The sequence below is a fragment of the Dasypus novemcinctus genome, chromosome 18 (assembly GCF_030445035.2).
Source record: "Dasypus novemcinctus isolate mDasNov1 chromosome 18, mDasNov1.1.hap2, whole genome shotgun sequence".
NCBI classification, from domain to species: Eukaryota; Metazoa; Chordata; class Mammalia; order Cingulata; family Dasypodidae; genus Dasypus; species Dasypus novemcinctus.
Genome location: NC_080690.1, coordinates 22,613,728 through 22,635,672, shown reverse-complemented (window position 1 = coordinate 22,635,672; position 21,945 = coordinate 22,613,728). Strand labels below are relative to the sequence as shown.

The window sequence follows — 21,945 nt, the reverse complement described above, 5'->3', positions numbered from 1 at the left end:
CAGAAAGAGGTGACTCCAGAAACCACTGAGTGAACATGGTAAAGCCAGGACTTGAACCTGGGACAGCATCCCTGGCCCTTGCACTTTAGAACACACAATGGGAAGCAGGGTCCAGGCTGGGGCTGGGGGGGGCGTGCAGGCTGGTACTGGGGACAGCACACTCACAAGCCCCACTCGTCCTCCCTCTCAAGCCTGCATCCGCCCCACCACTCGCTGAAGCCCTGCAGCAGGTGTGCTCCTTGGGGCCATCTCTCACCTGCCCACTCTCCCCTCCATAGTATGTCTCCAGTTCAGACCCCTCTTTCCTCCACCCAGATGTCCAGCTGCCTTTTGGACATTTCCTCCTGGATGGTTCCCAGGCCCCTCAGATGCCACCTGCCCAAACTGACCACATCACCTTCCCATCCTTACCTGCCACCTGATCCTCCCAATCTTGAAAAATACCACTCAGTATTGAAACACACTGAGATCCACCCATCATCCGGGTCCCAAATCCGGGCATCATCCGGGATGCCTCCCTCTCTCCCAACCCCACATCCCATCAATACCAAGCCCTGGCCATCCTGCCTCCCATCACCTCTTGGGTGTCTCCTCTCCATTTGCCCTGCCCCCACCCTGGCCCAGCCCAACATGGCCTCTCTTGGAAAATGGTAGCAGCCTCCTCACTGCCTCCTGCCTCCCCTCTCTGCACAACTGCCAGAGTGACCTTTCAAAGCACAGCTGTGAGCATAAAACTCGCCCAGGTTCAAGCCCAGGCACCCCAGCACCCTGAGGGTAAAATCCATGCTCCTCAGCCAGTCCCAAGGCCCCTTGTGACTGGCGCCTACCCTCAACAAGTACAGACACACTCCTCTAGCCACATGAAGGTCCTGCTCCTCTCTGGCGAAGGCTGCCTTGCCCCGCTGTGCCTTGAACTGCGCTGCTCTCTTGGCCCCAGAAGCTCCTCCAAGGACCCATCCTCCGCCTGCCCAGGCCCCTCTCCTGCCAAGCCCTTCCTACCCAGCACTCGCTCACATGCAAACATGCACAAAGGGACTGCCACAGACACTCTCTCAGCACTGGTGACATGGGGGGCTGCAGAGACTCAGGGACATCCTGTCCAGATTGACTGTGAGCCTACCAAGGGCAGGCACTGAGGAGGCCTCCCCAGGGCCAGGCATTCCATGAGTTCTTGCTGAAGGAATGAACAATGCATACCCTGTCCGAGGCATGTGGTCACAAGAACAGTAAGGGACAGGCTCCTATGTTGTCTCTTCACTGAGAGCTGCATGCCAGAGAGCCGTAACCCACAGGGACTGTGGGGTGGGGATGGGGGGCAGCCTGGGTTTTTCTGGGGGTTTGGACTTGAATTACATTACTCCATGTGATGGTTAGGCCATTGTGTCAACTCAGCCAGGTAATTGTGCCCAACTGTTTGGTCAAGCAAGCACTGGGCTAAGTGTAATACAAGGGCGTTTATGGACTTCAGTCACCATTGACTTTCCTGCAGTGGTATCATAGCTAGCTGATTACAATGAAATCAATCAGGGAGATTGCCATCAGCAATAAGTGACACTTTATCCTATCAGTTGAATGCCTTAAAACGGGAAGTGATTTCAGCACTGAGTGAGAATTTCCCAGCTTGTCTTTGGACAGCCAAAGTCTCCCAGACCTCGTCAAGAACCTTCATTGGACTTTTTCATTGCAGCCCCTGGTTGCAGTCCTCCTGTGGAACCTGGATTTGTGCATCTCCATGGCTGCGTGAGAGACTCTTTTAAAATCACATACTATCAACAGATATCTCTTGTTGATTCTGTTTCCCTAGAGAACCCTGACTAATATACTCCACAAGTGGAACTAGCAGCACCATGGGTGAGGACCCGGATTTCACTGTCACTTTCACTGCTGTCTGCCATCTGTTGGAATGATTTTTCTCAGGCCTGGGTCCATTCCTTCAGGAACGTGAACTCCAGGTTAGAAAGAGTAACAGTTTAGCGGCGGCCAGGCACTGCGTGTACTCAGGGAACAATTCCTGGCTCAAACAGAACCACGCTGACTAGGGCTCAGGCACTGTAACGAAATTATATGTCTTGTGACTTAAAAAATCACTCAAACTACTCTGTGAAGAACAACCATAAGGACAAGGATGGAGGCAGGGAGGCCAGAAAAGCGGGTGGCTCAGGCCCTGCTATGAGCGGTGACAACAGAGAGAGATGTGGCCAGACAGGACAGAGTGGCTGACTGAGAAGGGTGAGGGTGTCATCCACTAAAAGCAGGAATTTTTGGAAGTGGAATTTCAGATGGAGGAATAGTTTGCAGGATAGTGCCCTGTGGGTGCTCCACAGTCAGCACTGCCTCGGCTGAGCCCACCCCAGGGGCCAGCTCCCTGCCCAGCCCTGAGTGCTCAGTGGGTATTTCTTGAATGAATTAATGAACGACAGGGGATGGAGGGGAGAGAGTGAACTCAAAAGATATTAAAGAGGTAGAATCATTAAGACTAGAGGGCTAAATGAAGGTGGGGTTAAGAAATGAGGGGGTGGGGAGCAGATGTGGCTCAAGCATTTGAGCACCTCCTCCCACATGGGAGGTCCCAGGTTTGGTTCCTGGTGCCTCCTAAAAACAAAAACAAACAGCAAGCAAACGAAGAAACCAACTCAGGGAAGCCAAAGTGGCTCAGTGATTGAGCACCTGCTTCCCACTTATGAGGTCCCAGTTTCAATTCCCGGCCCTGGTACCTCAAAAAAAAAAAAAGGGGGTGAGTCAAGGGTTCATCCATTTACTCCTTCATTCAAAAAATATTTATTGAACTCCCACTATGTGCCTGGTGCAGTGGTGACAAAAACTTGCATGGTCCCTGCCCCCACAGAACTTAGAGACCCTCAAAGAAGCAGGTTAGGACCTGTGAGCACACCTGGGAACACCCATTCCCCAGTTATGATGAGTGGTAGGAGGGCAGGTGACAGGATGCTGGGACAGAGAGTAAGAGGGGAGGCTGTCTTCAGAGAAGGTAGTCAGAGGATGCCTTGTTTTTTTTTAAAGATTTATTTATTTTTATTATTTCTCTCCCCTTCCCCCCGCCTCCAGTTAAGCTCTGTGTCCATTCACTGTGTATTCTTCTGTGACCGCTTCTATCCTTATCAGTGGCACGGGAATCTGCATTTCTTTTTGTTGTGTCATCTTGTTGTGTCAGCTCTCCATGTGTGCGGCGCCATTCTTGGTCAGGCTGCACTTTCTTTTGCACTGGGCGGCTCTCCTTATGGGGTGCACTCCTTGCGTGTGGGGCTCCCCTACACAGGGGACACCCCTACGTGGCACGGCACTCCTTGCCTGCATCAGCACTGCACGTGGGCCAGCTTCACACGGGTCAAGGAGGCCCAGGGTTTGAACCGCGGACCTCCCATGTGGTAGGCGGACGCACTAACCACTGGGCCAAGTCTGCTTCCCAAGGATGCCTTGTTGAGGTGACTTCAGGACGAGACTGGGCAGAGGTGGACAGGTCAGGGGGACCCTGATCTTTCCCCCAACCAACTCAACCTAGCTGTGGCACCAACTTTGAGAGCTCGAGAGAGACCCAGCCCCTGGCCCAATGGGTGCCTTGGTGGCTGGTGATACTTTGCAGGGAGGAGGACAAAGGAGGAGGAGTGCATCTGGGAAGGCCATGAGGTCTGAGTGACATTTAGGCCCTGGCAGGTCATCCAATGAGAGGATCCAGGGACTCTGGAAGGCTTGGGAGCAGTTGGCAGTGGGAGGATGAGCCCTGAGACTGGGTGAGATTTCAGGGTGGGGGTCTAAAGAGAAGGAACCAGCCTCAGGAAGCAATGCCCAGGTTTAAGGACTAGAGAAAAAGGGGCACAGCAAAGGAAAGCAAAGATGAGGGCCCTGGTTGGTGAGAGAACTGGGAGAGGCCACCCAAAGATCTCTGGCCCTCCACCTCTGGGTTGTCAGAACGAGCTCTCAGAACCCAGATATTCAGGGATCTCTTAAGGTCTGTTGATAGAACATCTGCCCTACCTCCAAAGATGAAGCGGCTGCAGGAGGTCAGGCCCTGGAGAGGCCTAGAGCATTTAGAATTGGGACCAAGAGTTGGGGAGCAGTCAGTTGTGTCTCCTTTTTTTTTTAAGATTTTTTAAAACATTTCCCTCCCCTCCCCCCACCCCCAGTTGTCTGCTGTGTCCATTTGCTGTGTGTTCTTCTGTGTCCTCTTGCATTCTTGTCAGCGGCACCAGGAATCTGTGTTTCTTTTTGTTGCATAATCTTGCTGCATCAGCTCTCCATGTGTTCGGTGCCAATCCTGGGCAGGCTGTGCTTTTTTCGTGTGGGGCAAGTCTCCTTGAGGGGCACACTCCTTGCACATGGGGCTCCCCTACGTGGGGGACACCCCTGCATGGCACAGCACTCCTCGTGCACATCAGCACTGAGCGTGGGCCAGCTCACCACACAGGTCAGGAGGCCCTGGGTTTAAACCCTGGACCTCCTGTGTGATAGGTGGACGCTCTATCAGTTGAGAAAATCCAATTCCCAGGTGGCGTCTTCTTAATGGAGGGGTGGGGGAATGTGTCATCAGCTCTCAGCATCTTCTCAATCCACTCCAGAAGGCCAACTTTCCAGCCCCATCTTTGGGAAGGACTCAGCTGTGGCCCTGGAATGTCTGCCCATCCCCTTGCCCAGAGAACAGTGTGTCCCAGGCCTGAGTGCTGGTATCCTGAGAGGGTACCCACCCATGCCCCATTAGCAATGTCTGAGACTCCCCAGGGCCAGTACCCAGTGAATGGTGCTTGACTGGCCTGGCTATGAGCCCAGACTTTCCTGACAGACAGTGGCAGAAAAGGGAGTCTGCCCCCGGAGCAGGGAAACTGAGGCGGGCTCAGAAGGCAGGGCTGTGGGGCTGCAACTGGCCCCAGAAGGTGTTGGATTTCAGGCCTCACTGCTTCCCTTCCCCGAAACTGGCCCTGATCCTTCCCCCAACCAACCCAAACTAGCAGTGTTTGCTCCAAGACCGGTTTCAGGCGGTCACAGATAAGGGCCCCGAAAGGTCTCTAAAGCCCCAGGGATGTCGGGAGGGGCCAGGCAGGCAAGTCTCCCTGGCGATCGCTGTTTTGGGGTTTGCGTGGAAAGAGATGGGGTTGCCCCCCGGGTGGTCCCCAAAAGCCACCCTATTCCTGCAGACCCCGAGCGCTGAGCGCTCCCACCACCCTCGCGAACCCCAAGATCCCTCTCCCGGCAAGGTGCGGGGGTGCTCCACGGGCCACCGACCTGCCGGGTTAAACCGAGAGGGCGGGGCGAGCTGTGGGCGCCTCCCGGGGTGCCCGAGCCGCAGCGCGCAGGGGGTGGGGCCCAGCAGGCCAGGGGAGGAGCGGGGCGGCGGGGCGGAGGGAGGGGCCGGCGGCGGCGACAGCAGCGGCAGCTGCGGCGCGACCAGGCCCGGCGGCGCGGAGCGCACGGAGAGCGCGAGGTCCGCGCAGCCCAGCGCAGCCATGTGAGTGTCCGCGCCGTTTCCGGGGCCGCGGGCCGGGGCGCAGCGGTGGCCGTGCCTCCCCCGCCGGCGGTGCCTGGTCGGTCCCGGGTCTGCTGGCCCGGCCGCGGCCCTGTCTCGCCTTGCCCCATTCCCGGGACCCTGGTCGCTCTGCGGGGTCGTTCCTCCCCTCCCCCTGGGCGCGGAGGACGCGGCTCTGCAGTACAAAAGCCGCCGCCTCCGGGCCTGCCGCGCCGGGCGCTGCCTCCTTCCCAGCCCAGGCAAGGCCCAGATGGCCGGTGCCCCGGGGCCTGGGGACGGGCCAGGCCCGAGGGCGGGCCATCGGCACTAGCGTCCTCGGGAGCCCCCGCTGCCGCCCTCGCCGCGGGGGAGGCTGAGCTGGGCATGGGGAGGGGTCGACGCCGAGTGCCGGGCGGCCTCCGAGATGAGCTCATCTTCCTGGCCCCGCTGACCAGCCTGAGCCGCTTCGGGGCCAGGCCCGCCGTGGCCGAGTCTGACCTGGGGCCGTGTTCCCCACACCCAAACCCGTAGCGCCGCCGAAGCGGGAGAGGGTCGTCCTGGCGCGGCCCGGAAACAGACCCTGTCCCAGGAGACGGGAGGCTGGCGTGGGATCCTTGCAAGCAGCTGAGCATAACTGGTTCAGGAAGGAGGGCCGCTCACCAGGGCTGGGGGTCCGACTAAAACCCAGCCTTGGCACCCTCTTTTCGCCTCTTCCGGGAGGCCTGAGTCCCGTCCCCCAGGGCTCCCCCTTTCCTGGCCAGTTCTACCATGGAATACCTAGTGCGTGCCCAGGCTAGCCGGCCCAAGCACCTACTGTGTACAGTCTAATATAACAATAACGGTGCCCTGGCTGCCATCTGTAGGGCCGCGCCCTGAGCCTGCTGCTTTCACTTGCCCTGCAGCCTTCTCAGGAAGGTTGTGACCATAGGGCAGGCGCAGAAACAGGCCCAGAGCGGTTAAGCAATAGTCTCAAGGTCACACAGCTGGTGTGGGGAGAAGTGAGAATGAGCCTCAGATCTGAGTTTTTGCCCTTGTGCCATCCACCTCTGTGACACTAGAAAGAAGTGAAAATTGGGGAATGGGGTACAGCGAGCGAGAGAGGCCTAACATAGGTCCCACTCCTTAGCTTACTGCTCTTTCCCCTCCCACCCTGTCTTGGGTCAGGTGGGATCAGCTGCCAGGGGGAGGGGCTGGAGGAGCCGTGCTTAGGAGGGGATGAGAGGAGCACAGGCTGGGGCTTGCCCTGTAGTGGAAAAGCTGGAGGGGAGGACACATCTGAGTCACCGTGGTCCCTTGCCGCTGGGACGCACACCCCTGCCAGACCCAGCCTTGGGGTGGCCACCAGGCTCCCAGCAGCGCCGGGAATGTGACCAGCTGACCAGGGAGGGGGCCGGCAGGAAGTGAAGTCACTTCTGGGTTTGGGGTAGTTGCCATGGAGATCGGGGCTGGCGCTGGAGGGATCCCCTTACCCCTGCTGCAGCCCCTAGCCAAAGTTATTTTTAGCATCTGTTTACCTACGTCAGAGGCCCGCCTGGCGGCAGGACAGATCGGGGCTGCGGCTGGGGGACTCCCTGCGAAGCCGCTGGCCTGGCATACCAGCGGGCAGGGCGCACAGGTGGCAGGTCTCACCCCCTACGCCCATCAGCCTGGGTGTGTAGGAGTGGTGGGGGCCCCGGGATCTGCAGCCACGCAGGCGGCCAGGATTCCATTCCCGGCTGTCCCGGCTGTGCTGCACGCCCCACCACCTTTGGAACCTGGGTTCTTTGCCATGTTCAGCAAGGATTTCGGGCCTGGCATGAGTCCAGAGAGACGCCTGGCTCTTATCAGCCATTTCCCATCACGTGAAGTGCCTCCTCCACCTTGGCTCAAGTTGAAGGGGTTCGGCTTTTTCCCTCCCCACCACAGCAGAAGAGATCCTGCCCATCCACCCCGAGAGTCACTCAGACAAACGTTCTCAGGGTCATTTGAGGGGAGTCTGGACTCACAGCCACACCTCCTGGTTTCTGTGGAACTAGGGGATCGGTGGCAGCAGAGCCCTAGCCAGAGAAAGAAAGCCAGTTAATTCTGAGTCCAGAATCCCACCCCCACCGTGCCCCATCCCCAGCAAGCAGAACCCCATGTTTTGACAGTATCAAAAAGTGTTTGGGGAAGGGAGAATTGTATGTGGGGTAGAGGAGTTGAGTGGATACAGACCTTATGTCCATCCCTCTGACAGTTCAGGATCAGCCTGAGTCCCCCCCCACTCTGCCCCCCACGCTCATCCTCTGCTCCCTCCTTCATGTCCCAGTTCAGGCCCTGGCCTGGTGGAGGGCCCAGAGGATACAGTAGTGAGCCAAACTGACAGGCCTCAGCCCCCGCGGAGTTCAGTCTGGTGGAAAGACAGACCAGAAGGTGAACTGACCACTGAGTTGCATGGCCGTGGGGACCAGAGGGTGGAAGCTATGGAGGCACCTAAAAGGGGGAACCAACTCAGGCCGCCATAAGGGGTGGGGAGCAAGTCAGGCTGCGAGCAGCGGGAAGAGGGAGTAAGGAGCAAAGGGGGCTGCTGCTCAGATGCAGAAAGGTCTGGAAGGGATTGAGAGAGGGCTGCAGTTGCAATGGCTGGAGCAGACACCAGGGAACCATGGCAGGGAGGAGTGGCTAGAAGTATGGGTGGGCAGAGGGAGAGGGGACAGACCCTGAGGGGCCATGTGGGCCAAGGTCCAAGTCTGGACTTTATCTTTGGGATGGGAGGGTGGCCGTGGACGTTTCATGAGAGGGATGTTAAAGATTTCAGATCCCGGGGTCAGGCAGCCTGGGTTTGAATCCTGGCCCTGCCGTTTCATCACTGTTAGTAAGAACAGTTAATATTGGTTGTGTGCTTCCAGGGTCAGGTAACGTGCCCATTCCAACTCGCCTACTCCCCTGGCTGTGGATAGTGGTGGTGATCCTCATTTTCAGATGGGTTGTTGAAGCCCCAAAACGTTAAGAAGTATCTTGTCCAAGGTCCCACAGATGTAATCCACACACAACCTCAGACTTCTCTGTAAAGTGGGGCTAATAGGACTTATCCTATTTTTGTGGCCAGAATGAAATGAGACGGCGTTTGACGGCGTTTGTGACGCACAGTGCCTGGCCCATAGAAAGCACTCAGTAATGTCAGTTATCGGCATTGTCAGGTGATGAATTTTAAGAAGAGCAGTGTTGTTATGGATCGTGGGTTAGTGTGGAGGCAGGGAGCCTGTTAGGAGACTGCTGTAGGGCTCCACAGAGCAGTGGTGACGAATTCTAGCTATGGTGGGAGGAGATGTGGGGGCAGATGCTAGAAATTTTAAAAGGTCGACCTGGCAAGAGTCGGTGACTGAGCAGATGTAGAGGGTAACATAGACTGAGGTGACTAGGATGACTTCCAGTGTTTGTCTTGAACACCTGGGTAAAAAGATGGAGAGGCTAAGACTGTTGAGGATAAAAGTATTAAATTGTTTGGAGACCTGAAACTCAGCACATCCACAAACAGCCCACTGTGCCTTGTCGCTCAGTCTCTGGGGAGGCATCAAGCAGGCAGTTAGATATACAGGCGGGGAGCTCAGAAGGGCAGTGTGAGTGAGCAAGAGATAAGGAAGCTGGCAACAATTAGATGAGATTGAGCTGGGGGAGAGGTGCACAGCCCGAGGGCAGGGGTTACATGGCCCGTGCAGGGATCGGCAGAAGAACTGGTGCTCTATGGGAAAAGGGGATGTGGAGCCAGAAAATGAGCATGTTCCATCTCAAAATCCCAGGGAAGGAAGAGTTCAAGGAAGAGGAAGGGAGTCACAAAGTTAAAAGTTTTACTGAGTTCAAGAAGGATAAGGACTAAGCTTTGGACACTGGCTTCAGCAAAAGGTCGGTCACTGGTGGGTGACCTTTTCCAGACCAGTCAAGATAGTGATGGGTGCATAAGGGAGACCAGCTTGGGAAGGTCTGAAAGGGGAGGAGAGAGATAAGAGGTAGCCGAAGAGAGACACATTTGTTCATATGATTTTGTAGTTCCTTTTTTAAGTTAACTTTATATCAAAGTACAATGTACATAAACAAAAGGGTACATAAACAAAAGGGTATGGGTTCTAAATGTATAGCTCAATAAATTTTCACAGGGGAACATACTCATACAACCAGCACCCAATTCAGGAAACACAATATTACCAGCATCCCAAAACCACCCTCATACCCCCTTCCAGGCAGTACCTCCCAAGAGTAATCCTGACTTTGAACACCATGGGTTAATTTTGCCTTTTTTGAACCTCATATCAAGGGAATCAAATGTATGTTCTCTTGTGCCTTGCTTCTTTCAATCAACATGTCATAAAATTCATCCAAGTTGTTGTAAGTAGTTGTAGATCATTCTTTTTACTTTCTAGTCTTCCAATGCCTATTCCAGTATTGCTGGACTTTGGGTAGTTTCCAGGGTTGTTTTCATTACATATATGTATTTATTTAATTTATTTTTAAAAAAATTTTTAAAGAGCTTGTTTGAGGCTCTGAGGCTTGTGGATTGAGTCTGAAACATCTGTCTTCTATGAGAAGAGAGGGAGGATGAGGGTCACACTTGAGGATTTACCAGGCAGGGAAATGAGAGCCTGGCTGAGGTTGAGAACTGTTCTGGGTTCCAGCTGGGCTGCTGAGCCAAGACCTCTGGCAGCTCCTGCCAGCCTGTGTGCAGGTGCAGAGAAAGCAGGGAGTCAGATTGCCCAGCATTGGTCTCTGGTACAGAGCACCGAGGATATGAGCAGCAGGTGAATGACCAAGTGGTAGCTGTGGATCCTGGAGGAGAGGTGTGCATAGGGAAGGTAGGGAAGAGAAGGTTGAAAGAGGGCTGACAGAGAGAAAGAAAGCAGAGGTGGACTGTGAGTTCTGTGCAGGGCTGCATCCCCCATAACTGGCACCTGTTTGGCACAAGGTTGTCACTCACTGGTTGGTTGAATAAATGAGCTGAAGGTGCAAGGGAAGAGAGGTCTCAGGTAGAAGGCAGGTGGGCTGAGGATGATGGAGACAGCCTGAAGGTGGTGGTCAAAGTGGTTGTTCTTTAGGAAAACAGTGTTGCAAAGGAAGGCGATAAGGCTGGCATGTTCCTGTGGGGGGCTGAAGGGAGCAGGGGCTGGAGTTGGGCGGGCAGTACGTGATGCAGGGTGCAGTGTCCAGTCTTAAGGGAGGTGGGAAAAGATGGCATTTCTAAACTGGTGTCCTGGACCTCTTGCATCTGAACCTGTATGGGGTTGGTGGGCTTGATGGAGATGCAAACCCCTGGACCCACCACCCACCCCAGCTAGCTGGGGCAGAGTTGAGCCTCAAAGGACAAGGAGTGTTTCTGGGGCGGAGGAGCATCCAGCCCTCTGAGGTCAGGGTACGGGATGTGCAGTGGTCCCTGAGCATGGTGGCTTTTAGCCAGGCCAGAGGTGGATGAGGGCTATTCAAGACAGAGGTACCGGAAGGGAAAGGGCCAGCACCAAGAGGATTCAGGCCCTGAGGGGCCACTGTGGGCTGGGGGCCAGGAGGCTGGGGCCTCAGTCCTAGGATGCGACTGCTGCTAGAGAGGAGGCCCTGGCAGGGAGAGGGACTTGATCCTTTTCTCTGGGGCTGAGCACCCCCTCTGTGGGTGTAGGGGTTGGGGTGGTGCATGGGGCTGTGGGACTCTCTGTGCCCAGTGCCTTCTCTGCTTCCTTCTTGAGGCAGCAACTCATTTTATAAGGTTGACCCAGCCCCACATTTCTAGCGCCTCCTGTCTCAGCCTCCCAGGTCCTCAATGTTGTGCCCCAATTGGCACCGTCCCTCCATTCAGCACCCCCAGCTTCCTTCCACTCTCTCAGCCCCCCCCCCACCTCCACTCACCAACCACCCTTCACACACTCAGCCCTCGGTGTGTTCAGCCCCCTCTCAGTCGCCCTCAACCCTCACTCTTTCAGCCCCTCATTCTCACTGCCCTGACCAGAGTCCCCACTCAGTTCCCTCTCTCTAACTAACCCCCGGCTCAGCCCCTGCACACACACTCCGGACCCCAGCGGAGAGGACCCTTGTCAGTCTCCCTGAGGGGAACCCCCCGTCGGCCCTCCCGTGGCCCCGGCGCCCCCTGGGCCTGCCGGTCCCGCCCCATCCCGGCGGGCTGAGTCAGGCGGCAGGAACTGGGCGGGGGGCGGCGCCGGGAGGAGCCGGAGCCGGAGCCAGAGCGGCTGGGAGCGAGCACGGAGCCCAGCCGGGGCCGGCACCGAGCGCCCGCGCCGGCGGGGACGCGGGGGGCGGGGGGCGAGCGCGGGGCGGGGGGCGACCCGGACCTACCATGAACGCCATGAAGAGAGGTAGGACCCGGCCTGGGGCTGCCGAGGCGCCGGGGTTTCTCCAGGGGGTGCGGGGCTGGATTCTGGGCGCCAGGGGGCGCGTGTTTCTCCGGCGCTGAGTGGGGGGTCTGCCGAGGATCCCTTCCCGCTGAGGGCGCGGGCCAAGGCGTGGGTCTTTGACTCAGTTTCCAGTTCCGAGTCGCCGCAAAGTGCGGGGGCGGGGCACCTCTCAGCCCTGCCCCCCCACTCTGGGAATCCCCCGCTGCGGGGCGCCGGGAGGATTCTGGCGCGGGGACGCCCGTGGGGGCCTGGGGGGAGCCAGCCTCCGCGGGGCGGGCAGGTCGCGTGAACCCAATCCGCGCTGGCCGGGCCTGTCTGGCCGCTCCGCAGGGATCAGAGAGCGCACCCCGCCCAGTGAGGTGCGGGGGCGCCGGCGCCCCAGGTCGATTTCGGAGCGGGTCAGGGGGCAGGGCTGGGGAGCCCACCCCGCCCGCGGGTAAACAGGCGCTTCCGCGCATTCTTCCCGCGCCCCGCCCCTTTCCTGCCCCTTCCCAGTCGGGGGAGGGTCCCCGCGCGACCCCGCTTCCTGCCCCGCGGCAGGCGGAGCCGGCTACTCTGCAGGAAGCGGGGGCCGAGCCGAGGCCACGCTGAGTCGGAGTCGCCCGCGGCCGCCCTGTCATTAGCGCCCAGGACCGCGAGGTGGTCGGACTCCCGGCGTCAGGCCGCGGCCGGCAGGGCTAAGCGAATGGAGCGCGGAGCCCGCGGGGGCAGCTGTACCTGGTGACAGGGAAGAACCTGGACCGGGCCACGGGAGAGGGCTTCAGGGGTCCGACTGGTGCTGGACACCCCCCTCGCCACCTCCAGGGAGCCCCGCGCGGACTCATTCCATGATGTCCCTGTCGGTGCGGCCGCAGCGCCGCCTGCTCAGCGCCCGGGTCAGTAGGAGCCAGTCCTTCGCAGGTGTCCTCGGCAGCCACGAGCGGGGGCCCAGGTAGGCGGCGGAGGGAGGTTAATAGGGTCAGGAGAGTCGAATGGGGGGTTGGGGTGGGATGTGTAGTGAGGGCTTGGGGGACTCCAGCTTACCCCTTTCTGAGCACAGACTTTACTCCAGGAACTTCCCGGCCTTCAGTCCCCCGGGGCCCCCACGGAAGCCCCCAGCGCTCTCCCGCGTGTCCAGGATGTTTTCCGTGGCGCACCCTGCCCCCAAAGTGCCGCAGCCCGAGCGACTTGATGAGGTGTATGCTGCGCTGAAGCGAGGCCTGACGTATGCTGCCAACCCTTACCCCTTCTGCTAGTGGGAACCTTCCCCAGCCCTCTAGCCACTGTGTCTGTACCCTGGGTAAGACAGTGAACCAGTTCTTGTCCCCTTTTCCCCAGGGCTTACTTGGAAGTGCACCAGCAGGAGCAGGAAAAACTTCAGGGACAGATAAAGGAGTCCAAGAGGAATTCCCGCCTGGTGAGTGGGGGGAGGCAGGGATACCCTGGGACAGGCCCTTTTCTTTGCCTTTGTGATTTCTGGGGGCTGGGCAGGACAAGCCCTGAGTGACATTGGGGCTGTTTTCTGGAGTGAGTTAGTCTAGGTATGATTGGAAAAGGAGATACCAGGGAAGCCCGGGGGGAGGGGAGGTGTCCATTCCCAACTCCTTTTTGTGTACACTTCCTGCCTGGGACCCAGTACCTGCCTACCCGAGCTTCCAGTGTGGAGGTTAGACCTTCATAGACATGGATAATAGATTATACTGTAGTGGTACTAAAGAGAAAGTATGGATTTTTTCTGGGGAAGAAGTCAGGGCTTCCCAGAGGAAGGAATGTTTCTAGTTTGTTCTGAAGGATGAATAGGACTTCCCTAGCAGAAGGAAACATACATGAGAAACACAGAACTTTCCCCAGGGGAGAGTGGATGGGCTAGCGGAGAGGTCCCAGAAATGAGGTGGGTAAGGGGTACTAGAAGGATCTTAGGGACCAGCTCTGCATCACCAGTGTCTAGCTAGGGCCAGCCATTTAGGAAGTGGAGTCAGTTCCTGATGATAGCAGTGGTGTTAACTGTGGTGTGAGGGAAGAAAGGGAGATATAGGTGGTTAGGTGCCCCTGCTAGAATTTTCCCCGTACCTACTGAGTCCCCTTCTCATCTCCCTCTGCAGGGCTTCCTATATGATTTGGACAAGGTGAGTGTGATTAGAATGGTGGCGGGAAGAATTGGCTTGTCGGGAGGGTAAAGGGCCCTGGCCTCAGGGCTCTCCTGACCCACCTCTCCCCCAGCAAGTCAAGTCCATTGAACGCTTTCTGCGACGGCTGGAGTTCCATGCCAGCAAGGTACCTGTGCAACGTGCATGTGCACATGCAGGGCAGGGTGGGGGATTGGGGTGTCGTGGGGCAGTGTGGGGGTAGGGGATCCAGCCTCTAGGTGAGTGACCCCAGCTGTCTCAGTCCCTCTACCGCCACCCCACTCACCTGCTAGATTGACGAGCTGTATGAGGCATACTGCGTCCAACGGCGTCTACGGGATGGTGCATACAACATGGTCCGTGCCTACAGCACTGGATCCCCAGGGAGCCGTGAGGCCCGGGACAGCCTGGCCGAGGCCACTCGGGGGCATCGAGAGTACACAGAGGTAAAGGATGGGTGCTCATGAGGCAGGGGCATAGGGAGTGGCAGGGCTGGTGAGAACAGGGCTGATCGTTGACCCCTTCCTGCCCATGCCTCCTCCTTCCCAGAGCATGTGTGTGCTGGAGAGCGAGCTCGAGGCACAGCTGGGCGAGTTCCACCTCCGGATGAAAGGTACTTGCCGTGTCGTGGAGTCAGACGGGTGGCAGGGCAGGGTGTTCCGAGACCCCTCCCAACAAGGCACACTGACTTCCCTCCTTCCCCTAGGGCTGGCTGGCTTCGCCCGGCTGTGTGTAGGCGATCAGTATGAGGTATGAGGATGTGCAGGGAAGGGCTGGGGTGGCAGGGTCAGCACGCTGAGGGCTGCCCTCACCCGCCTCTTCCCTCAGATCTGCATGAAGTACGGGCGTCAGCGTTGGAAACTACGGGGCCGCATCGAGGGTAGTGGGAAGCAGGTGTGGGACAGTGAGGAAACCATCTTTCTGCCTCTGCTCACAGAATTCCTGTCCATCAAGGTGATGTTCCTGCCCAGGACTGTAGGACACCAAGAGCCTGGGGAGCCCCCATAACCCTATGAACTCATTGTGACCCTCATGACCCCAAAACCCTGAGAACTCCAACCCCTGTGACCCCCTCCTGGCTCCATGGCTCTGTGAATGTGTGGCTCATGACCTCATAACCCTGTGATTTCCTTAAGTTATCTGTGATCTAGAGAATGACAATCTTTGTGATTCTATGACTTTTGTGGGCCCCTGTGACCCTGTGACAATCCTCTGACTCTGTGAGCATTTGACTCCTGGACTCCCAGGAGGCTGTAACCCCCATGACCTCATTGACCCTGCAAGCTCAGACCTCTGGGATCCCCACACTCTCAGACTGCTTCAAGCTGCCATGACCCCAAGCTCCAGTGAATGTAGGACCTCATGACCTTCTGTCGCTCTAAGAGCCCGGATGACCTAGATATTCTGATCTCGGATCTCCCACCTCATGGCCCTATAGCCTTGTGACCCTGCTGCTCACTGTTGGCTGCAGGTGACAGAGCTGAAGGGCCTGGCTAGCCACGTGGTTGTGGGCAGCGTCTCCTGTGAGACCAAGGACCTGTTTGCTGCCCTGCCTCAGGTCGTGGCTGTGGACATCAATGACCTTGGCACCATCAAGCTCAGCCTGGAAGTCACATGGAGGTTGTTGGGGCTGAGGGGTTTGAGGGCAGGGCCAGGGAGACTGGGGAGCCTACTAACAGCCCTGTTTGTCCCCAGCCCCTTTGACAAGGATGACCAGCCCTCAGCCGCTTCTGTCAACAAGTCCTCCACAGTCACCAAGCGCTTCTCCACCTATAGCCAGAGCCCACCAGACACACCATCACTTCGGGAGCAGGCCTTCTATGTGAGTCACAGCTCAGGCCCCGGTCTCCTGACCCCCCAGGGGCCCCATGGGGCCTGTCCTGAAGTGCCCTTTCCTCTCTCCCAGAACATGCTGCGGCGGCAGGAGGAGCTGGAGAATGGGACAGCGTGGTCCCTGTCATCCGAATCTTCAGACGACTCCTCCAGCCCACAGCTCTCGGGCACAGCCCGTCACTCTTCCGCTCCCAGGCCCCTGGTGCAGCAGCCAGAGCCCCTGCCCATCCAAGTCTCCTTCTGTAGGCCTGAGATCCCGACCTCTGGGCCCATGGATGAGGAGAGGGCCATGGCACCAGCCCTGGCCAATGGGCACATCCCGTACAGCCGGACTCTCAGTCACATCAGTGAGGCCAGTGTGGACGCTGCCTTGGCTGAGGTTTCAGTGGAGGATGTGGACCTGGAGAGCCCAGCCCGAGTACCTAGCCTGCCTGGTCACCCAGATCCCATTCATGGAGAGCACCCTGATCCCGTCACTCCTACCCTAGACCTTGGCCATTCAGGCACAAGCCCTACCCTATCTACATACCCAGACTCAGTTCCCAAGGCCACAGACTCTGGCCCTTCTGGCCGCATTCATACCACTACAAGCTCCACCTCTAGTGCCACAAATCCTACCCACAATGCTACAAGCCTCACCCACACTACCACAGGTGCTACCCACCAGCCCATAGTCTCTGCCCTCACCACTACAGGCCCTCCTCCCAATACCACAGGCCCAACCCAGACCACCACAACCCCCACCCACAAGCCAGCGCTCTCTACTGTAGCTGCTCCAGGTCCAGCTGAGACCAGCACAAGCTCCACACACACTACTGCAGTGTCCTCCACCTTAACTACAGGCCCAGCTCAGGCCACAAGCTCCACACACACTACTGCAAGCCCCACTCAGACTACTGTAAGCTCCACCTATAGGACTGCCAGCCCCACCAGTACTGCCCCAAGCCCTACCTGTGCTACCCCAAGCCCCACCCACACTGCCCCACGCCCCACCTGTGCTACCCCAAGCCCCACCCATACTGCCCCAGGCCCCACCTGTGCTACCCCAACCCCCACCCACACTGCTCCAGGCCCCACCTGTGCTACCCCAAGCCCCACCCATACTGCCCCAGGCCCCACCTGTGCTACCCCAAGCCCTAACCATACTGCCCCAGGCCCCACCTGTGCTACCCCAAGCCTCACCCATACTGCCCCAGGCCCCACCTGTGCTACCCCAAGCCCCACCCACACTACTCCCAGCCCTACTCACAAAACTAGGGTGTTAACTCACCTTGTTACAATTCCTACCCCTAATGCTGAAGGCCCAGTTCAGCCCACCACAAGTCCCATTGACTCTGCCCTTAAAACTGTAAGTCCCTCCACTTCTCTAGACCCTGTTACTCTCAGCAGCCCCTCTGGGCACAAAGACTGCACCCTCCCAGGCAGGAACTCCTTGCCCTGTGGCTATCCAGCCTCCACACCCTGCACTCGGGTAGAGCCCACAGTTCCCATCACCTACCAGAGTCCTACCTGTTCTGGTAGGGAACCCCTCACAAGCCCTGCCCCTGGCCTTCCAGAGCCCATCGTTCAGAGTCCAAACCCCCCTCCCTCACCCCTAGCCCCTGTACTCCAGGATCCAAATGTTAGCCTAGCCACAGCTGCCCAAGCCCCAGTCCCAGGGGCAGCTGGAAGGGCTGGGGACAGAAGGCTGGAGGAGGCTCTGGGAGCCCTGGGGGCTGCCTTAGATGACTATCGTGGCCAGTTCCCTGAGCTGCAGGGCCTGGAGCAGGAGGTGACCCGACTGGAAAGTCTGCTTATGGTGAGGAGGGCAGGGCTGGGCTGTGGCATCCTAGGGAGGGCAGCCAGTCAGTGGCAGGAACTCTGACATCTTTCACAACCCCAGCAGAGACAAGGCCTGACTCGCAGCCGGGCCTCCAGCCTCAGCATCACTGTGGAGCATGCACTGGAGAGCTTCAGCTTCCTCAATGAAGATGAAGAGGAAGACAGTGACTGTCCTGGAGACAGGTGAGGGGGAACAGGCAAGGTGGGGCACATGAGGAGGACAGCAAGACTGGAGGTAGGCTGAGGAAATGGTCTTGTTGTTCGATGCATATGGATTCACCCGTCCTGTGTGTCTCCTCGTGTGTCCTTGATGTCCATGTCTCCAGCCACATCTTTGTCCCCAGTGCTTCTGGCTGCCCTCTTCCTCGAAGCTACAGTGACTGCCTCCCCCAACCCCTGGTCTCATCTGCCTATGATCCTCCAGCTCTTCTCTCCTTGGCCTCATCTTGGACCTACCCTGTGAATGTATCTCCCCATGGAATCTGGGTCCTCCAGAATCAGCCCACTGTGGCTCAATCCATACTCTCCCAGAGGACCCAGCCTCTTGGCTCTGTCCCAGGGCAGCCTTTGCCATTTCCCAGTTGAGGGTTGTGCCCAGCCCTCCGCTGCTGCCCAGGTTGTGACCCAATGCCCTGCGACCCTTGGGCCTCAGCTCCTTGCAGTCCAGGCTTTGTAGACCATCCCATCGGTAGCCCTATTCCACCTGTCTCAGCCCTGGCAGCTTTGGTGGTCCTAGCTGGACGGAGCACAGAGCAGTCTGACCCTGGAGACCTCTGCTACCACCTGTTGGTCCCAGCCCCTTCCTCTTTCTGGAAGTTCTCTGTGAACTTATCCATTGTCTTTCGTCTATAAATTGTTATTCCATCCTGGGATAGGGGAAGCTCAATAAAAATGCATCCTGCTGACCAGGGGATGATATGTGCTCCTGGGGTGCTTGACCCCATTTTTCTCCTAGGCCCCCAAGCAGCCTGGAGCCTGGGGCTGAGGACAGCCTAGAATCACCCAGTGCCCACCCCCTCAGCACAGGGTGTCCAGCTCTGGACACTGCCTTAGTCCAGCACCTGTACCACTGCAGCCACCTCCTGCTGGTGAGATGGGTGGTATTGCCCCAGCCCCCTTACGGTCCCATACCCCAGGGAGCCCTGCACTTCAGTCCTGGTCCTCCAAAACTCAGTTCCACACCCCACTGCCCCTGGGCCCTGGCATCTGGCCCTTGCTGAATGGAACACCTCCCACACTCTGGTTCCCCCAACCTTTCCCAGTGAATGCTGGGACCTGTAGTTCCTGGGCTTCATTCTCTCCAAGCCCAACACTAGGATCTGAGCTATTTGACCACCCTATTCTCCAGAAACTGGGCACATTTGGGCCCCTGCGCTGCCAGGAAGCACAGGCCCTGGGGCGGCTGCTGCAGGAAGCCCGAGTGCTGGAGACAGTATGTGAACTCAGCAGGCGATGGGAAATCCCTGCCACCTCTGCTCAGGAAGGTAAAGGCCCTGTGGGCTCTGGTTCTGGCATCTGCGCGAGATTTTCTGCCCCCTCACCTCATTTTTCCACATGTCTGCCTGCTCTATTGCTCATGGTTTCCCATACGCCCTCACAGTGGTGCAGTTCTCAGCTTCTCGGCCTGGCTTCCTGACCTTCTGGGACCAATGCACAGAGGGACTCAGCCCCTTCATCTGCCCTGTGGAGCGGGTACTTCTCACCTTCTGCCATCAGTATGGTGACCGCCTCTCCCTGCGCCAGCCAGGCTTGGCCGAGGCTGGTGAGTGGGCTGCCTGTCTGCCCCTTCTTCCCTCCCATCTCATATCCTCAGTGATAAGCACCTCGGTGAAACTCAGGTCAGCTCACATAGGCAGACTGAGCTGAGCACTGAGAAGAGAGTACAGAGGCTTGTGCCTTGGGACAAGAGCATCCAGAAGGGTAGTATGGACAGGGGGGCTCTTGGGCTTGAGCCTGGGATAGGGATACTCTTCTCTCTTAGGGGCCTAGGCCCATCAAACCTTGAGGCCTGTGGCATTGCATCTCACAGTGTGTGTCAAGTTCCTGGAGGATGCCCTGGGGCAGAAACTACCCAGGAGGCCCCAACCAGGCCCTGGAGGGCAGTTCACCATCTTCCAGTACTGGAGTTATGTCGAAGCCCTAGACAACCCCACCATGGAAGCCTTTGTGACTGAGACCGCAGAGGAGGGTGAGCCGCCTGCAGCCCTGATCACAAAGCAGCCTCACCCTGTGGGCGGCCTGAGGGTGTGGACAAGGACATGAATTTACCCAGGCCTCCCCACTCCAGGGGGCTCCTTGCCCTGCTACTTGTCCCAACCCAACCGTTCCTTCTTCCAGTGTTACTGGTGCGGAATCTGAACTCAGATGACCAGGCTGTGGTTCTGAAGGCCCTGAGGTTGGCACCCGAGGGGAGACTGCGTAGGGATGGGCTGCGGGCCCTCAGTTCCCTGCTCGTCCACGGTAACAACAAGGTCATGGCTGCTGTCAGCACCCAGCTCCGAAGTCTGTCACTGGGCCCTGCCTTCCGGGAAAGGGTAAGGGCTGGCCAGGGCTCCCTTGAGGGTAAGGGCTGGGGTCCTGGGCTTCCAGTGTCTGGCTAAATCTGTCCTCCTACCCCACCCAGGCCCTCCTGTGCTTCTTGGACCAGCTTGAAGATGAGGATGTCCAGACACGAGTGGCTGGCTGCCTGGCCCTGGGCTGTATCAAGGTGACTACTTCCAATCCACTCCCCCTCCCCCACCTCTGGGCTCTGTTTCTCTCCCACCTGCTCCACTGGGACCCCCTCAATGCTCCCTCCCCAATAGGCTCCCGAGGGCATCGAGCCCCTGGTGTACCTGTGCCAAACAGATACAGAGGCTGTGCGTGAAGCTGCCCGGCAGAGCCTGCAACAGTGTGGTAAGGTTGAGTGGGTGTAGGGGGATGGGACAGGTGGACATCTGGGGATATCCTGTGTGGTGGGAGGGACAAGCTGGGACCAGGGGTGGGAGGGCAAGGGCCATCTCTGACACATCCTCACCCTTTACAGGGGAAGAAGGGCAGTCTGCCCACCGACGGTTGGAAGAGTCACTGGATGCCCTGCCCCGCATCTTTGGGCCTGGCAGCATGGCCAGCACAGCATTCTAAATACCCCAACCCCATCCCAACTCAGTCCCACCTCACGCCCACCCCCACTTTCAGGGCTCACCAGGCACTGGCAGGGAGGGTGAGGGCTGGCTCTGGACACTCCTCCCCCACAGAGTCCTATCAATGAAAATCTAATATATTCTTCTGTTGCCCCTGGGGTCGGCAGAGTCAGTGCCTCCCAGCCTCGGCTCACCACACCTCTTGCCACAAATCAGTGTCCAGGGCCTGGCCACCCTGCCTCTGTCCCCCTATGTCCCTTGGTTTTGTATTTTATTTACAGAGTTTTACAGAAAATAAAAAAGCAAAATGCCTTTCCTACATGGCTTGGCCTGGTGCACTCTTAAGCCTCTGCTGTCACAATACCGTCTGCTGTGGTCCCATCTGACACTGGTGTGTCCACACTCCAGCAGTGACAACGCTGTGTGTATTTGCCCTGGAAATCCAGGTGGAAGAGAGCCCAGCGGCTGGAATAGGGCTTGGAGAAGAGAGCACTATGCATGGGATGTTGCGAGGAAGCTCAGGCGGGCCCTGCCCTGTGTCTGGGAGCTATAGGCCCTGGCTGGAGCCCAACGGTGGAGTTCGCCCAGAGGAGCCCCAAACAGTGCCTGACTGGGAATATCTATGGTCCTGGGACAAAGAGGAGCTTGCAGGGAAGGCAGGTGTGGCTGGAGTTTGGGCCACTAGGGGGCAGCAGAACACCTTCAGGGGATGCCTGACTTTTCGATCTACCCTGGGCCCAGGCTGCTTCCTACTGAGGGTGCTTAGAGCTAGGAGCATCTTGAGGGCTAGGTAGCAAGGGAGACAAGATCCTTGCAGGGAGGAAGAGCTGGGGCCTGGGAGGCAGGAAACCCGGATGGCTGTGCTGTGACCTTAACTGCGAGTCCTTTCCCTCTGCGGGCCTGCCTCTCCCTCTGTAATAACAAATCGGACTCAGCCAATAGCTAGCCAACCATGCTGCTTCAGGAAGCGGGGCCCCAGGGAGTGGGCTCAGCTCCCCACAGAGCTGCCTGCACATGAACATCTGTTAACCCCAGAAGGCTAAAAGTTCTGTGTGAGGAACTTGAGAATGGGGGTAGAATTTCAGGATGGTAGGCCTGTCCTGAGGAGAGTCTGAGGGAAGTCCACACCCAAGTCCAGAGAAAGAGACCCTCCCTCCAGAGCTTTCATTATCCTCAGACAAGGGAGACAGTGCACAGGTAGGGCCTCTTTGACTTCCTGAGCCTACTCTGGTGTCTTAGTGCCTGTGACAGTAGCACAGCAGCCT

The 21,945-nt window shown here is 58.0% G+C and overlaps 2 protein-coding genes across 7 annotated transcripts in view; one reads left to right on the top strand and one right to left on the bottom strand.

Annotated features, from left to right (window-relative positions):
* The window catches only part of AGRP (agouti related neuropeptide), an 81,538-nt gene extending 68,878 nt beyond the window's left edge, over positions 1 to 12,660 (bottom strand). The window contains exons 1-2 of one of the 2 annotated variants that reach the window (XM_004459675.4): positions 12,517 to 12,660; positions 11,741 to 11,887 (exon numbers count right to left, since the gene is read on the bottom strand). In XM_004459675.4, coding sequence (XP_004459732.1) covers positions 11,741 to 11,752 — 12 coding nt within the window. In that variant the 5' untranslated portion in view covers positions 11,753 to 11,887; positions 12,517 to 12,660. Of the gene's footprint in view, positions 1 to 11,740; positions 12,490 to 12,516 lie in introns of those variants that run through there. The other variant, XM_058279852.2, reaches the window with a different exon arrangement.
* On the top strand, positions 5,342 to 20,999 carry RIPOR1 (RHO family interacting cell polarization regulator 1). Of its 5 annotated transcripts, none has more exons than XM_058279850.2 (22): positions 5,342 to 5,455; positions 12,604 to 12,730; positions 12,851 to 13,003; positions 13,117 to 13,195; positions 13,881 to 13,904; positions 13,999 to 14,052; positions 14,198 to 14,350; positions 14,454 to 14,517; positions 14,611 to 14,654; positions 14,733 to 14,858; positions 15,376 to 15,524; positions 15,600 to 15,726; positions 15,811 to 17,535; positions 17,620 to 17,741; positions 18,514 to 18,646; positions 18,907 to 19,042; positions 19,159 to 19,320; positions 19,588 to 19,746; positions 19,896 to 20,092; positions 20,182 to 20,265; positions 20,363 to 20,453; positions 20,584 to 20,999. In XM_058279850.2, exons 2-22 carry the CDS (start codon positions 12,627 to 12,629, stop codon positions 20,679 to 20,681), a joined length of 3,984 nt encoding a protein of 1,327 aa, XP_058135833.1. In that variant the 5' UTR covers positions 5,342 to 5,455; positions 12,604 to 12,626; the 3' UTR covers positions 20,682 to 20,999. The 5 variants fall into 5 exon arrangements, with proteins under 5 accessions (XP_058135833.1, XP_071065223.1, XP_071065224.1 ...); XM_071209122.1 differs by having other exon boundaries at positions 5,354 to 5,455; positions 17,623 to 17,741; XM_071209123.1 differs by having other exon boundaries at positions 5,373 to 5,455; positions 14,003 to 14,052.
* The last annotated feature ends 946 nt before the right edge of the window (positions 21,000 to 21,945 follow it).

Bases quoted from the DNA above. Each gene is read 5' to 3' on its own strand.
- RIPOR1 (XM_012525598.3), top strand. The intron at 14,053-14,197 runs GTACCTGTGCAA...CTCACCTGCTAG, and splicing joins TGGAGTTCCATGCCAGCAAG to ATTGACGAGCTGTATGAGGC. The intron at 17,742-18,513 runs GTGAGGGGGAAC...TTTTTCTCCTAG, and splicing joins AGTGACTGTCCTGGAGACAG to GCCCCCAAGCAGCCTGGAGC.